At 36.2% G+C, this 14,100-nt stretch overlaps 1 protein-coding gene across 1 annotated transcript in view; it reads left to right on the forward strand.

Annotated features, from left to right (window-relative positions):
- sorcs2 (sortilin-related VPS10 domain containing receptor 2) overlaps positions 1-10,985 on the forward strand; it is a gene marked incomplete at both ends in the record, with an annotated part of 173,342 nt that extends 162,357 nt beyond the window's left edge. The window contains 14 exons of the mRNA XM_079436645.1: positions 448-555; positions 1,570-1,690; positions 1,989-2,122; positions 2,292-2,420; positions 3,294-3,465; positions 3,621-3,807; positions 4,118-4,251; positions 4,713-4,836; positions 6,662-6,774; positions 6,878-7,000; positions 7,327-7,426; positions 8,439-8,541; positions 8,892-9,124; positions 10,921-10,985. Coding sequence (XP_079292771.1) covers positions 448-555; positions 1,570-1,690; positions 1,989-2,122; positions 2,292-2,420; positions 3,294-3,465; positions 3,621-3,807; positions 4,118-4,251; positions 4,713-4,836; positions 6,662-6,774; positions 6,878-7,000; positions 7,327-7,426; positions 8,439-8,541; positions 8,892-9,124; positions 10,921-10,985 — 1,846 coding nt within the window. The remainder of the gene's footprint in view (positions 1-447; positions 556-1,569; positions 1,691-1,988; positions 2,123-2,291; positions 2,421-3,293; positions 3,466-3,620; positions 3,808-4,117; positions 4,252-4,712; positions 4,837-6,661; positions 6,775-6,877; positions 7,001-7,326; positions 7,427-8,438; positions 8,542-8,891; positions 9,125-10,920) is intronic.
- Between the last annotated feature and the right edge of the window lie 3,115 nt (positions 10,986-14,100).

Below are 14,100 nucleotides of genomic sequence, written 5' to 3' on the forward strand. Positions count from 1 at the left end.
AGGAGACCTATGAAGATCAAAGAGAAAATCATTACCATCTCTCACATAAGCCTTGAAGCCTTTCATCGGCATTGAGTCTTGTCAGTACAAACACAGCTTCTGTCAGGATGAAACTAAGAGCTTGTAGTCCTTACGCTGGCTTGTAGCCTACAAACTCTCATGTTCACACTGTGAGAATCAACGCCGACGGAGTGATTTTTCAGCTTACAGTATGTTCAGAATTTTTATAAAGAGAGGAATGAATAATTGTATAATTAATTGAATAATTATATTTAATTAAAATAATTTTTGAAATGTGTTAACTGAGTTTCACATTTGTTTAACTAAAATACACATCTTCACTCAAAGCAGACTTGTAAGGTCATATGATATATAATATTCAACTTTGTTTTCCTTATGCATGGAGAGTACAGCTAATACAACATCAAAACAAATATTTGATCTTAGGTTCAGCATAGATGAAGGACGAACATGGAGCATCCACAACTTCACCAGCACTTCTGTATTTGTTGATGGACTTTTGAGCGAACCTGGAGATGAGACACTGGTTATGACGTGAGTATGAGTCCTCTGAAAATTGAACAGGAGTTACTAGTCCACTAGGGTAGTTCATCCAAAAATGAGCATCATTTACTCACCTTCATGGTGTTTCAAAACATTTATGACTTACGGTACTTTCCTCTGCACAACAGATTAAGAGTGTTTTTTTTTTTTCTTTCCATACAATGAAAATCAATGGGGACCTACTGTATGTTGTTTTGGACTCCATTGCCTTTGATTGTATGGATGAAAACAGTCATACAGTTTTGGAACGATATGAGAGTAAGTAAATGATCTTCATTTTTCTGTGAACTGTCCATTTAAGACAATTTTATTATTTTGGAGCAATATTTTGTTTCCTGTTTTGGTTTTACTTGCACTTAGTACATACAGTGATATAAATTTGCTTTTCCTTCTTTCAGTCATTTTGATTTAGACAGGCATTTTGCTATCAGGCCTTTAGTCCATCACAAGCGGAATATTCATTGAACTGCCTTTAACTCAAGGAAGAGTATTTATAAAATTGGACATATTGGACATTTCAGATATGAGTGCTATGTCAGATGATCAAAGTATTTTTAATTGTTTGTGACACTCCTGCACTGAATTCTATAAAACACAAATACAGGGTTCCACCTTGTGGCGGTGAAAAGTGATTTATTTGAGATTAAGTGTAGAGCATCGACCCCAAACAGCCGGTGGTCTCTGTATTACAAAGAGGCTGCCCTTTTGATGAAGGCAATGTGAAATTCAAAGACCTCAATTAAAGAGGCCCCCGCTCATTAGAAACACACTGCTGATGAGCGAGGTCATGTGTCTTTCCTCTCGTTTGCTCTGTTCCCAAGATGCGTAATTGGGTAGTGAATGTGTTGTTACGTGAAGTCAAGGTTACACTCCAATGGTCTCGCTTTTCAGTGAAAGGGATGAATGGCTTTTGTCTTGAGGGATAATCAGATGTTTATGGATGGAGGGATGGATTAATGGACAGGTCAAAGGCTTATGTTTAATAATGCTTGCTGTTGTGGACAGGGTATTTGGCCACATAAGTTACCGTTCGGATTGGGAGCTGGTGAAGGTGGATTTCCGACAGTCGTTTCCCAGGCAGTGCACAGAAGCTGATTATGACTCCTGGAGACTCACTGACCTACAGGTAATATCAGGCTGTTTTTCTGACCTCCCACTCAGCTGTAAAGTTACAGCATGTTCAAAAACAATAAAGGTTGCACCAAAGTGCTGTATAGCTCACTGAAACTCATGAGATGAAAATAAGGAAGCAGATATAAAGATGAATAAAAAACAAAATAATAATATTAAACAGGCATATTTTCTTCAGCAAGAAGGTTTTCAGCAAAACATATTAACTCTTCTGTTATGGAAATACATTTTAATTTAGGTTGTGAATCAGTTTACTATTCAAATGGAGACTCATGAGAAGTTTTCTCCTACAGGGAGAGAAATGCATCATGGGCCAGGAGCGAATGTACAGGAGGAGGAAAGAGTCATCGTTCTGCATTAAAGGGAAGAGCTATACATCAGTTTTAACAGCTAAACCTTGCCAATGCACAGAGAAAGACTTTGCCTGGTATGAAATAGAGAGATAACCTTTGCACGTTTCAAGCCAATTGCAATTATACACAGATGCCTTTACTGTAACAGACACCCTTAACTTCATTTTCACACCCCAGTGTAGTGCATTGTGAATTAGATCTGGGGCTAAAAATAGAGCTTTACGTCTCTCTGTGTGTTCTCAGCGACTACGGCTTTGAGCGTGCTCCAAGCCTCCGGTTAGAGGGGGATCGCTGTTATCCTGACTTCTGGCATGATCCTGACGCTCCACCTGAAAACTGCCACTTAGGACACAGCTACAAGTCCAGCACAGGGTAATACTGAATGCTGAACATTAAGAAATGCAGGGCATAATCACTACACTTATTAAATGTGTCAGTTTTTACACTGAACCAGCACAGTAAATGCTGCACAGTAAAAAACATCCACTCATGCATATCATAGACACTTTAGATGAGCACACAAGCTTTGTTCAGACAGGCAGATAAAATGAGTACCGTGTCCACATGTCTTTTGAAATCAGATCTTTTTTTGAATGTGTCTTGGTCTGTATTGTCAGATCAGATTTTCATCATTCAGGTCACATCACACATGTAATGTCATAGTGCACAATATTACCTGAAGCTGTGTCCAGATACACTCATTTTGTACCATATCTGCTAAAGTTGGGTACAAACTTCCACTCCGTTTCAAGTGAGAATACTATCTCAACATCCGTTTTCATTTACAACACATATATAGTTAAGTTTTCCATCCTCTGTTTCCACTTTGACAATACTCTCACTATAGCAACCAAAGCAGATAGACTGTATACAGGATTGACTAGATTTAACAAAGAGGTCAGATTTCATTGCTTTCAAAATATTAATCAAAAAGACGTGTGTGTGCATCAAGTCCATACTGAGCTGTGTTAAGTAGAGCAGAAGACTCTCGTTCCGAAAAACCTCACCTGACAAAAAAAGTTGTTTGTTTATCAGTCGTTCTGAGACAATTCCTTTCTGGACACAAATATATTGATATTTTATCCACCTATTAAAGCAAATTATTGAAGGTATTTAAGAATGAAATTCATCTTTTCCACAGCTCTCCATTATAACTGTTTAAATCCAGGCCACATCACATGGATTTTCCAGTTTAAGGCAAATAAAATCAAGTAAAGGCTAACATGTCTTGTTGTCTTGTTGTAGTTACCGGAAGGTCATCGCTAATGTTTGTGAGGGTGGCTTGAATAAAGAACAGAGCGCGAAGCAGCATTCCTGCCCTCTGCTGCCCCCTAGAGGTCTGCAGCTGGGCATCAAAGGACAGATGCTGGCTGTGGCACCTGGTGATGACATCACTTTTATTGTCCATCAGGAACAGGTGAAGAACATGGATTTTTATACAACTCTTATAATTTGAATGCCAAAATGTAAGAAAACTTTGAATAGAAAATATAAAGATTTACAGGCAAGGAAAAATGTTCTACTTATTTGTAGGCATCTTTAACTTTTGTTTCTTTGTACTTCTCTCTTCAGGGTGACACCACCAGCACCAGATATCAGGTCGATTTAATGGATGGTGTAAGGGCTATATATGAAAACCTGACTGTCACAGATGAACCCATTCAACACCGTTATGAGAAGCCAGGTGTTTATCGTGTCAATGTGAAGGCTGAAAACTCGGCTGGACATGACCAAGCTACACTTTACATCCAGGTCACAGGTCAGTAAAATCTTCATAAATAATTTAGAGTCAAGTGATTTTAATGTCTGCTGCATAAAATTTTGGAACATAATGATTAGTATAATCTATAACACTGTGGGGTTGAAATGTTTCTACTGAATCATAACTCAGAATCAGGCCCATGTGAAATCTGCACAAAGAAAGGTTGGATGTTACCAAATATTGATGGAAGTTGTACACATTGCTCACACTATATATGCTGTTTTATCTCAAGATAGACTTGATCCTTTTTTTTTTGCACAACTCTCAATTTGTCTTTTTTTCTATTTTGATCCCACTTTCTCTCCAGCTCCTCTTCAAGATGTCCATCTGGAGGTGGTCCCAATTGTTGGCAGAAATCAAGAAGTAAATCTCACAGCTATAGTGCTGCCCACTGAGGCAAACTTTACCGTGTTTTACTGGTGGATTGGAGATAACCTTCAGGTACTCTGTGGTAATTAATAATATTCTATAAAAAATATACTCATAATACATGATTTTTAGGGGACTTCCAAAAAATACTATTGTAAAAGCAATAATGTTTTTTTCATTTTTTTATTAGGTGTGTATATTAGGTGTTTGTGTTCCGTATGAAAATTATACTGACTTTAAAAAAAATTGAGTAGCCATGTATTTTAGCACTACTCTGATTTTTTTCTACAGAAAAAATGGCATGTAATGAGGGCATGTAATAAATTAATTGGCAATGCATCTAAGATTATATGCATACATATGTGGGATTATAATGAAAAGTTTGAAGATGAATGTTTAATGAGTTCATAAATACTGAAGAAACTGACCTGGAATTAATTTGAGATACTTATGCTTAAAGGTTCAGGTGTAGCTGTTAAAGTGATGCCTTTACACTTATCTAGATATGTATGACTTGTCTTTCCCTTCGACAGCCGAAGCTGACCCTGGAGAACAGTCTGATTACAAGGTTCTCTGAGGAGGGGGAAGTTCCTGTGACGGTTCAGGCTTCTAATGGTCGATCCATGGTACAGGACAGCAAGACTGTCATTGTCTACGGTAAGATAAAACACCCCTTGATGGTGTACAGCATCAGGGGGAGGACTGGGAAGTTTTACGGCTGAATTTTTAATTTCAGTATCCTTCAAAATTATGATCTTCTATTGCATTGAGTGCATTGGTTCAACATTGTGATTGTTAAAGTGTTTGAGATGGCCAGTCAAATCAAAGAAGGCAAGTTTACTATTTACAGAATTTCGAGCAAGAATTCTAGCACAATGCTTTTTAACGGTTGAAGAATGTGAGATAAGACATAAGCAGCTAAACATGATGAGGCCTAATGCTGCAATATAATCCAATAATCCAACTGTTTTACAATAAAAATTGCTAACTGACTGATCTTTTTTTATTTGAATATACATAAAATTCAAAGTGAAAGTTACTCAGTTATCATCCTCAGAACTGTCTTCTTTCAGAAAATACCAGGGTTTATTAACAGCAACCATTTTATTTTGGGTATGTCCATGGGAGGTCTGGCAGTCAATTCACCTAAAAATTAAAATCATTTACTCACCCTTACGTAATTCCAAACCCACGTGGTCCAGTTTTTTGCAAAACATAACAAAAGAATGTTTGCACTCTGTTCAACAAAAAGGACAAAAACTATAATAATATAACTGAAGACACCACAAAGACAGTCCAAATGGTGTTTGTGCTACTTACAATGGATTGGTTTTATGGTATAGGTCATACAGAACTGTTCCTCTATGTAAAAATTTGTTTAAATTCTATTTGCCACGTAAATCAGGAAATACAAATTATGATGAAGTACAACAGTCATCCATTAATGAGAAGCGCAAAAAGACCAGTTATTGCAATTAAATATTTTTGAATAGCATTCAGTTTTATGTTAGCAAGTGGTGTTAAATTGCTTTGCGCATCAGTAAGCTAGTGTGTTATGGTTTTTTTAGTCTGGGCCTTGTGACAAACACAGATTGTATGTAATTAAACATCATTCACAGAAACACTGCCAATACTTAAAAAAAAAAAAAAAAAAGATTGGGAACTAATTCCACAGTTAATGCATATTGTTAAAGTTCTCGATTTGTGTTTGAAATCAACTTGAGGACTAACCCTATTTCTTTGTTGTAATGACAGTGTTAAACAGAACTGAAATATTCATGTGATTCCAGGGCTGGGTTGAATATTTATGAGTGTGGTGTGATAGAGATGAGGTCATGCTTGGAAAGCAGAAATGACGGTCTCCCTCAGAGACAATGTTCAACTTGAATACAAAATGAAGAAGAACTATTGTGCACAGTCTCACTTCATTATTTCATATTGTTTGTCCTCAAGCTAAAAGTAAACCTGTTGGTTACATTTTTTAATCATTTACGTTGGATGACTCAACTTTCCCAACTTTAAATTTCTGTAGAAAACAAAATGACTTGCCTGGAATATTTTGGTTCTTTATTTTGAGATCACATCTTTTCAACTGGTTTTATGAGTCTTTTTCATGTCATATGAAAGTTTTAAATGTATATAGTTCACCAAAAAAAATTATAATTCTGTCTTACCGTTATTAATCACCTTCATGTCATTCCAAACCCATATGCTTTGCTATAGTTATTGGAGTAACAAGGTTTTGTGAGTGTGACAATGATTGAAAGTCGTTGTCTACCTCACCTCTTGCTATGCAGTAGAACCACTTCAAATAGTGAAGCTTTTAGTTGAACTAATGAAAGATAAATGATTATTATTGTATTGTTTTTGTATTATTCTTTTGTGCATTAAAGGTGTGAATCTCTCAGTTGATTTTTGCAGCTGCAATGTTAACATTTATATATTCATAATACCTTGTTCATAACACAGTGTCTCTCTTCAGATCATTTCCAGGTCATTCCATTGAGTTTCAGTCGTAATTTGGATCGCTTTAACCCAAACATCCCTGAATGGAGACAAGATGTGGGACAAGTCGTAACCAAGATTCTTGCAAAGGTTCTCGTTTCAATCATAAACACACAAACACTAGAGCTCTGTTTGTTTTATGCAAAACAACAATTTTAAATGTACTTATCATGTTGCACTCTTTGTCTAATAGCTCACAGGCGTTCCTCAGGACTCTTTGGTTACCATGGTAAAGCCTGGCCTTCCCACCACTGCAGACCTCTATGTTCTTCCTGAAGAGAGCACACCAGTGAAGAGGAGTGTGTTTGTGGATAAGGTAGATGCATCACTTTGCCTGGGATGCCGCTCAAACGAGAAGAGATGCATTCTCAGACAGCAAAACATTAGTCTAGCAATAAAAACTCTTGATGCAGTGACCTAAAATGAAGACATCCACAAACAACCTGGAGATACTGTTTGCATTAGAAGTAAACAGTAAATACTGTAGATGAGTCAGGGAATTCATTTCTTGTTTACTATGGTTTACTTTGATTACTAAGACACAAACTGTAATAAAGTAGCGTATAATTGTACGAATATTTTGAAGTGATATTTGTTAGGATTTAACTGTTATGTTCTTGTGTGTGTTCTTCATTTGCGTAGCATGTTCCCACCATAAAGCAGGTTCTGAGTGAGAACAACGTGAGCTTCATTGTGAGAGGAGGGTTAAGAGTATTGGTGACTCTGGCAGACTCGGATAGAGGTGAGCAAAATAAAATAGATTCCAGCACCTGACAGACACTCACATTCATGTCCATCTTGAAAGTATGTCAGTGAGTCACTTAATAATTATAGCATTACAGCAAGCCCTTCATCAATAATTACTAAAACATAACTAATGTATTTCAAAGGACCTATCACTAGTGATGTGTCTGCCAGCACAACAGAGACTGGTGCGTCACTTTACCTCTTGCTTTTAGAAGTGTCATCTTTACTCTTTAAGTATATTAATGCTCATGCAGAGATAGAAATTAAAGGGGGAAAATGAATCAATAATGTGTTGTTTCTGTTCTGTTTTCTGATCTAGTTGTTACGTACAGTTGACTTCATATACTCTTCATATGTATGCTTCTGTTGGCTTGCATTTCTGTTTGAGTTACGTGCTGTCAAAGTTTGTGCTCTTTGGTTTGAATAACACATGCATGTTTAGGTTTTCTTTATTGTAAACTTTCTTTTAAACATCATTTGTTTCGTGTATATTTTTAGTTCATCTTTTAGGCATTTTAAAATTTGTGAAAGTATTTTTTTTTGTATTTTGAATTTTTTTTCAATGTTGTTTGTGTCACAGCCACACAAATGCCTTCATCCACACAATGTGTGTGATTTGTGTGATTTGAATTTGTTTTGTTTTTTACGTGTTTGGTAAGTAAATAGTTATTCACGATTTTCAAGATTTTTATTTGTCACATACACAATTATACAGGGTATAACCAGCAGTGAAATGTAGGTAGAGACATTTCACTGACATTTCACCTGTCTCTAACAATAGAGGTATTGTTAGAGACGGGTGATGGTTAAAGATTTCACTCCAAAATGAAAATTCATCTCATCAAGCATAAACTATCCCTTTAATTCCTGTGGCATTACAGGCGCTAATGATATGCAGGTTAGCAAAATCAAATTTTGTATGAAATTTATTGCAAATGTTAGCAACCGTTTGATATTTATGATAAAGGAAGTAAAGCGTGATGATCAGAGATGTTCCTCTTCTGCAGGTTCTCGTCTGGCTGCAGCAGGTCCAGGTGTTTGGGCTCTAGCTGTCTTTCTCCTCATCAGTCTGATCTCTGCTGCAGCATTCATACTCTTCAAGTTTAAAAGGTTTGTCCTTTTCTTCAGGTTTTATTGCTGCAATTTAAAAAAGTAATATTCCATGTTTTTTGAAGACTTCCCTGTCATTCCTGGGTGGGTTATTAGGAAAAATTACTCAACCTATTTCCAAAAGAATAACATGCACACCCATTCTGTCTTGCTGCCCATCACCAAACTGCATGGTACACACATGTATGCAGGAACCACAGATTTTCTTAGAAAAACTGTAATCTTTTGATAATGCTATGGATATTCACTGTCCCGTCACACCCCATCACTGAAGAATGCATGTTCAGTCCCCACATGTCTAACTGACAGCCAGATTATGTAACAGAACATGAACTACAAAACTGTGACAGGAAAAACTACAAAAACCATGGTTCCTTGCTGAGGCCAGAGGAGAGCAGCCTAACGCGTCCCTGGCTGCGTTTCAGAAAACTGCCAGGACGAAATGTCTACGCCCAGATGCACAATGAGAAGGAGCAGGAAATGACCAGCCCTGTCAATCACAGTGAGGACACGCAGAATATCATTCAAGGCGAGGAGTTCATTGATGACGACCTTGACTCGCAGACACTAGGTAACGCTGGAGGTAGAAGCAAATTCAGTTACCCTAGACTAACCAGTCATTACTAACCAGAAAAGAACATTTATGATCAGTCACTCTAACATCAGTTTGCTACTAATTCAGAAATGGGGGGAATTATTGGATTTCTGGTCACACTCTAGTTTGGCGACCAGTTCTCACTATAGACCAACTATTAACTACGACTTTTGCCTCAATAAACTCCTAATTTTCTGCTTATTAAAGGGATACTTCACCCAAAAATGAAAATTTTGTCATCATTTACTCACCCTCGTGCCATTCCAAACACAAAAGAAAATATTTTGAAGAACCAAACAGCTGCTGGTCCCAATTTACTCCCATAGTAGGGAAAGAAATACTATGGAAGCCGATCAGGACCATCAACTGTTTGATTACCAGCATTCTTCAAAATGTCTTCTTTTATGTTCAACATTCAGTTTTGGGTGAACTATCCCTTTAACAGTTGGTAAGGTAAATGTAAATGTGAAATTTAAATATGTTGTATGATTAAGGGATCTAAAATATGGTAATTCAGAATATGTCATTATTATGTGCTTTATTAGAACTAATAAATGGTCAATATGCTAGTACTATGCATGCTAATAAGCAACTAACTAATAGTGAGAAATGAGAATTCGTTCCTAAATTAAATACTTCTAAATAAAGGTTCAATTTGTGGTCACAGTTTATATTAGGTGGCCTTAACTACTATGTACTTAATCAAAAAATAAGTACAATGTACTTATTGTGGTCATATTATATTGCAAAACACTTTTGCTGCTATTGAGGTGGGATACAGGGACAGGTTTGGTAGTATGGGTCAGTTAAAGGGTGGGTTAAGGTGTAAGTGATGGGTCAACAGTGTAATTATAAATGTAATCACAGAAATCAATTACAGATGTAATTACATATAGGTATTTGTTTTTTAATCAATTACAGATGTAATTACATATAGGTATTTTTTTTTTAATCAATTACAGATGTAATTACATATAGGTATTTTTTTTAAATCAATTACAGATGTAATTACATATAGGTATTTTTTAAAACTATATGTACAATGTAAAAACATGTATGTACACCATAAGGGAATTGTACCAAATGATTCATTTAAATGTAAGTACATTTTAGTTAAGGCCACCTAATATAAGGTGGGACCCAATTTGTTAATGCATGAGATACCGTGAACTAATTATGAACTATAATTTTATACTGTTTATTAATTTAAAAAGTTATTTATTTATAAAAAAAATATTGTTAATTGTTAAGTCATGTTCATAATATTTTATTGTTAAACTTAAAACTTTAAATATTGTACTTACTATGTAGAAGTGTTTTTTTGAATACATATGTTTAAATTAACATTACCCAAGATTAATAAGTCTTTAAAATTGTTGTTTTTAGTTGAGACTTTTTAATGCATTAATGTTTATTTCATTGAAATTTTACCTTATTTTAAAGTCTTATCATTTATTTATTTCAGTCAAAAGGCACATAAAACTATCGATATTTTAGTATTATTAACACTGTTTTACTTATTACTTGCTATTTATTTTTTATGTAAACATGGCTTTTAAATGACTTAAATGTTATAATTACTAATTACCTCATGAGTTGGTTAAAATGTCTACAGTCCAAAAAGACAAAATTCTAAAACTTAATCTAGAACAATCTATAAGTGTTATTATTAAATGTCTACATTTTCTTCAATGTTACATTGTGCAACAACCTTGAGTGATGAAGAGCATTTTTTTTTCACCTGCTGCCTTTACAAAACCACCTCCTGCTTTTCTTGTTGCCAGGCAACCACTCAGGAGTGGTGTTGAGCATAAATTCAAGGGAGCTGCACAGTTACCTGACCAGCTGATGACCAATGTGAAGGTGCCAGTGATGAGCACAATAGACTATGCCTTCCTCCTCTCTCCAGATCTGACCCTTCAGACACCCTTACAGGAGAGAGATCAGAGACACACCTGCACCAAACCTTCTCCTCCTCTCTCTATCTTCACTCTGTCTTTTCCAGCCTCTTTTCCCCTATTCCACGAGGTGGATTTTGTACCCATCTGCTGCGCCCCGACTTCACTGATGTTCACATACGCACACCTACATTTGTTGGTCTTTGCACCCTGCAGTCTGTCTCATCCCTGTCCACCTTCTCTCTCATCTCTTCTCATTATTGCTCTTATCACAGGAGCATGGAATCAGCCCCACTTACTAATTCCCAGGGAGAAACTCATTGACAAACACTTTATTTTCCATCTTTTGTTAGTTTTGTGTTTCTGTCTGAATAGTGTTTTTGACTCTCTTGTGGTCACTGTAAAACTCAGATTAGACAGATAGGTGAGTGAAGCTGTGCAGATGCGGTGCAGTGCAGGAAACGATACACATTTCATTCAGGGGAAGCAATGTTTGTTAGATATAGCCAAAGGGAAAACACTTAAGATATCCTGTCAAAGTCCCAATTTCCTGACAAATTGAGTTGAATTTTCATATGCAATAACACATCTCTTGCTTTAATCAACAACATCTATTCTTTAGCCCTGTTTCATGTTTATGCTATGCAGTAAAGTCAAGTAATTTTTGTCTGTCTCATCTGATGCTGCAACACATCAGTGATATTTTTCTTTTCCCATTCCACATCATTAATATCTATAGTGCAATTAGTAAAGGCAATGAAAACTTATTACCATTGATTACACTGACACAAGAAATGCTTTTATCGCAAGCAAATGGTGTCAAAAAGGCAGGAGCAAAACAATGGTGCACCTTTCCAGTTACTGCCAAATCAGCATCTTGGTGTTCTTGGAAAACCTGCACCAATTATCAGGGCCAACCCTTAAATTTACAAGGCCCTAGACATTTTTTGATGTCAAATTATCATCTGTGAGATTATAGTGCATTTATCTTCACTGCATAATGAAACAGTATTCCCTAACAAATCAAATCCCATCGTTCATCGTGTCAAAATCTTTTGTGAAAGCTAGCTAAATTCATATGCTCATTTATTTATTGGACTTTAGAATTCCTCACAAGCATCAGCCATCAGATCTTTACAGGGAGTCAACACAAGATGGTACCCAGCGTAGCATGTGCTACCTGTCAGGTGTAGTGTGTGTATAAGCCTATATTAGGCGTAGAAGGACGAGGTTATGTTCCCTTTCGTTTGGCTTGTATATATAACATTGTGTACATAGAACCCTCTGTATATAGATCCTCCGAAATATGACACTTTCAATAGACCAAAATGTGCACTGTTTTCTCCCAAATGCCTCGCACTGGGCTTTCTTGAATTCAGGAGTTCTACGTGGACATGATTTAATCACTTCTACATCTTTGTCTTTATTTAGCGTTGTTTACTGAAGGATATTCTTAATATTTCACACTATCTATAAGATTTACACTCACATGACTAAAGAGCTGTGTGAGAAGTGGTGCACTGTGTCTTTGTGTGCATTCTGATTTTTTATTACAATTTTTTGGATTTTAAGGGTTTAGCTGTTTGAATCGATGTGTCTGTCTCAATGCACACGTATTGCTGTTGGAATCACTAGTTTACTGGATGTGAATGGATGAGGGTCTCTCACTTGCACTAATCACAGTTCTTGTACAGTGTTGTTCAGGTGGGTTCAGGGAACACTTCATTTTCAAGTGAGAAAGACACTGTGTGTTACATCATACTACATGAGAAAGAATCAGTCCGGGAAGTAGGGTGACCATACGTCCTCTTTTTCTCTCACATGTCCTGTCTGGTATTTCTTAATTGTCTTTAAGGGATAGTTCACCAAATAATAAAAATGACCCCATGATTTACTCAAGCCATCTTAGGTGTTTATGATTTTCTTCTTTCAGACGAATACAATCAGTTATATTAAACAAAATCTTTGTGCTCTTCCACAAATCCGAGGATTTGTAAATAAAATTGTCAGAGGATTTGAATATAAACCAGGAGGAGAATGGTTTATGTAAACAAAACTTGGTTTTTGCGAGACTAGTATATTCTCACAAGAGCTTACGCTACACATATGTCATCCTCTGGAACGCCACTCTCTCGTGAACGTGTGTACGGCCGTTAACGGAAGTTACAGTTTACAACTCATAAAGTTTTAAATATGGACATTTTTCTTACACAAACGTATTGCTTCACTTCAAAAGGCCTTTATTAACCCCCCAGAGCCGTGTGGAGTCCTTTTTGTGATGGATGGATTAACTTTATTGGACTTCAAAATCTCAAAGCCCTTTCACTGCTATTATAAAGCTTTGAAGAGTCAGGAGAGTCATTTTTTTAATATAACTTCGATTGTATTCATCTGAAAGAAGAAAGTCATATACATGTATGATAGCTTGAGGCTGTGCAAATCATGGGGTAATTTTCTTTTGTGTGTGATCTATCCCTTTAAATGTCTGGGTTTTGCCTTTTTTCCTACTTGCTGAAGGTAATGACTGAAAAGTAGTGATGCAGGCATTGGACATAATTGACCAATTGTTTTATGCAAGAAAGTGGGATCTACAGAGAAGAATAAGGACTGTAGAGAGCATGTCAATAGGAAAATAAAGACATTTTAGACCATTTAGAAATCCTGGCCAGAACGTGTACAAAAAAGCAGAAAAAAAAGAATGTATGGTCACCCTAATGGAAGTCTTGGCCAAACTGATAGTTTGCAGGTTCACTGTCTTTTTAACACGTTCTGTTGTGGAGCTTGAAGAGATTGTGTCTTTCCAAGTTTGATTCAAACATTGACTGTTTTATGGCGGTCTTGAGTCAATAGATTCTTTCAGCATAAACCAAAAAGATGGCATCTCTATATTCACCAGTTTATGCTTATGTATATCAATAATGCAAAATTGTTCATTTCTGTACAATGCAAACAGTATGGACTAATTGCAGAAGCTGAACTGTCTTTTTTTTTTACCTGTATATGCACAGTTATTTAGTAGTGTGTCATTTGTATTTCCATCCATGAGGCGACAATGAGGAAAAGCTT

This window comes from Barbus barbus, assembly GCF_936440315.1.
Source record: "Barbus barbus genome assembly, chromosome: 2".
Classification (NCBI taxonomy): Eukaryota; Metazoa; Chordata; class Actinopteri; order Cypriniformes; family Cyprinidae; genus Barbus; species Barbus barbus.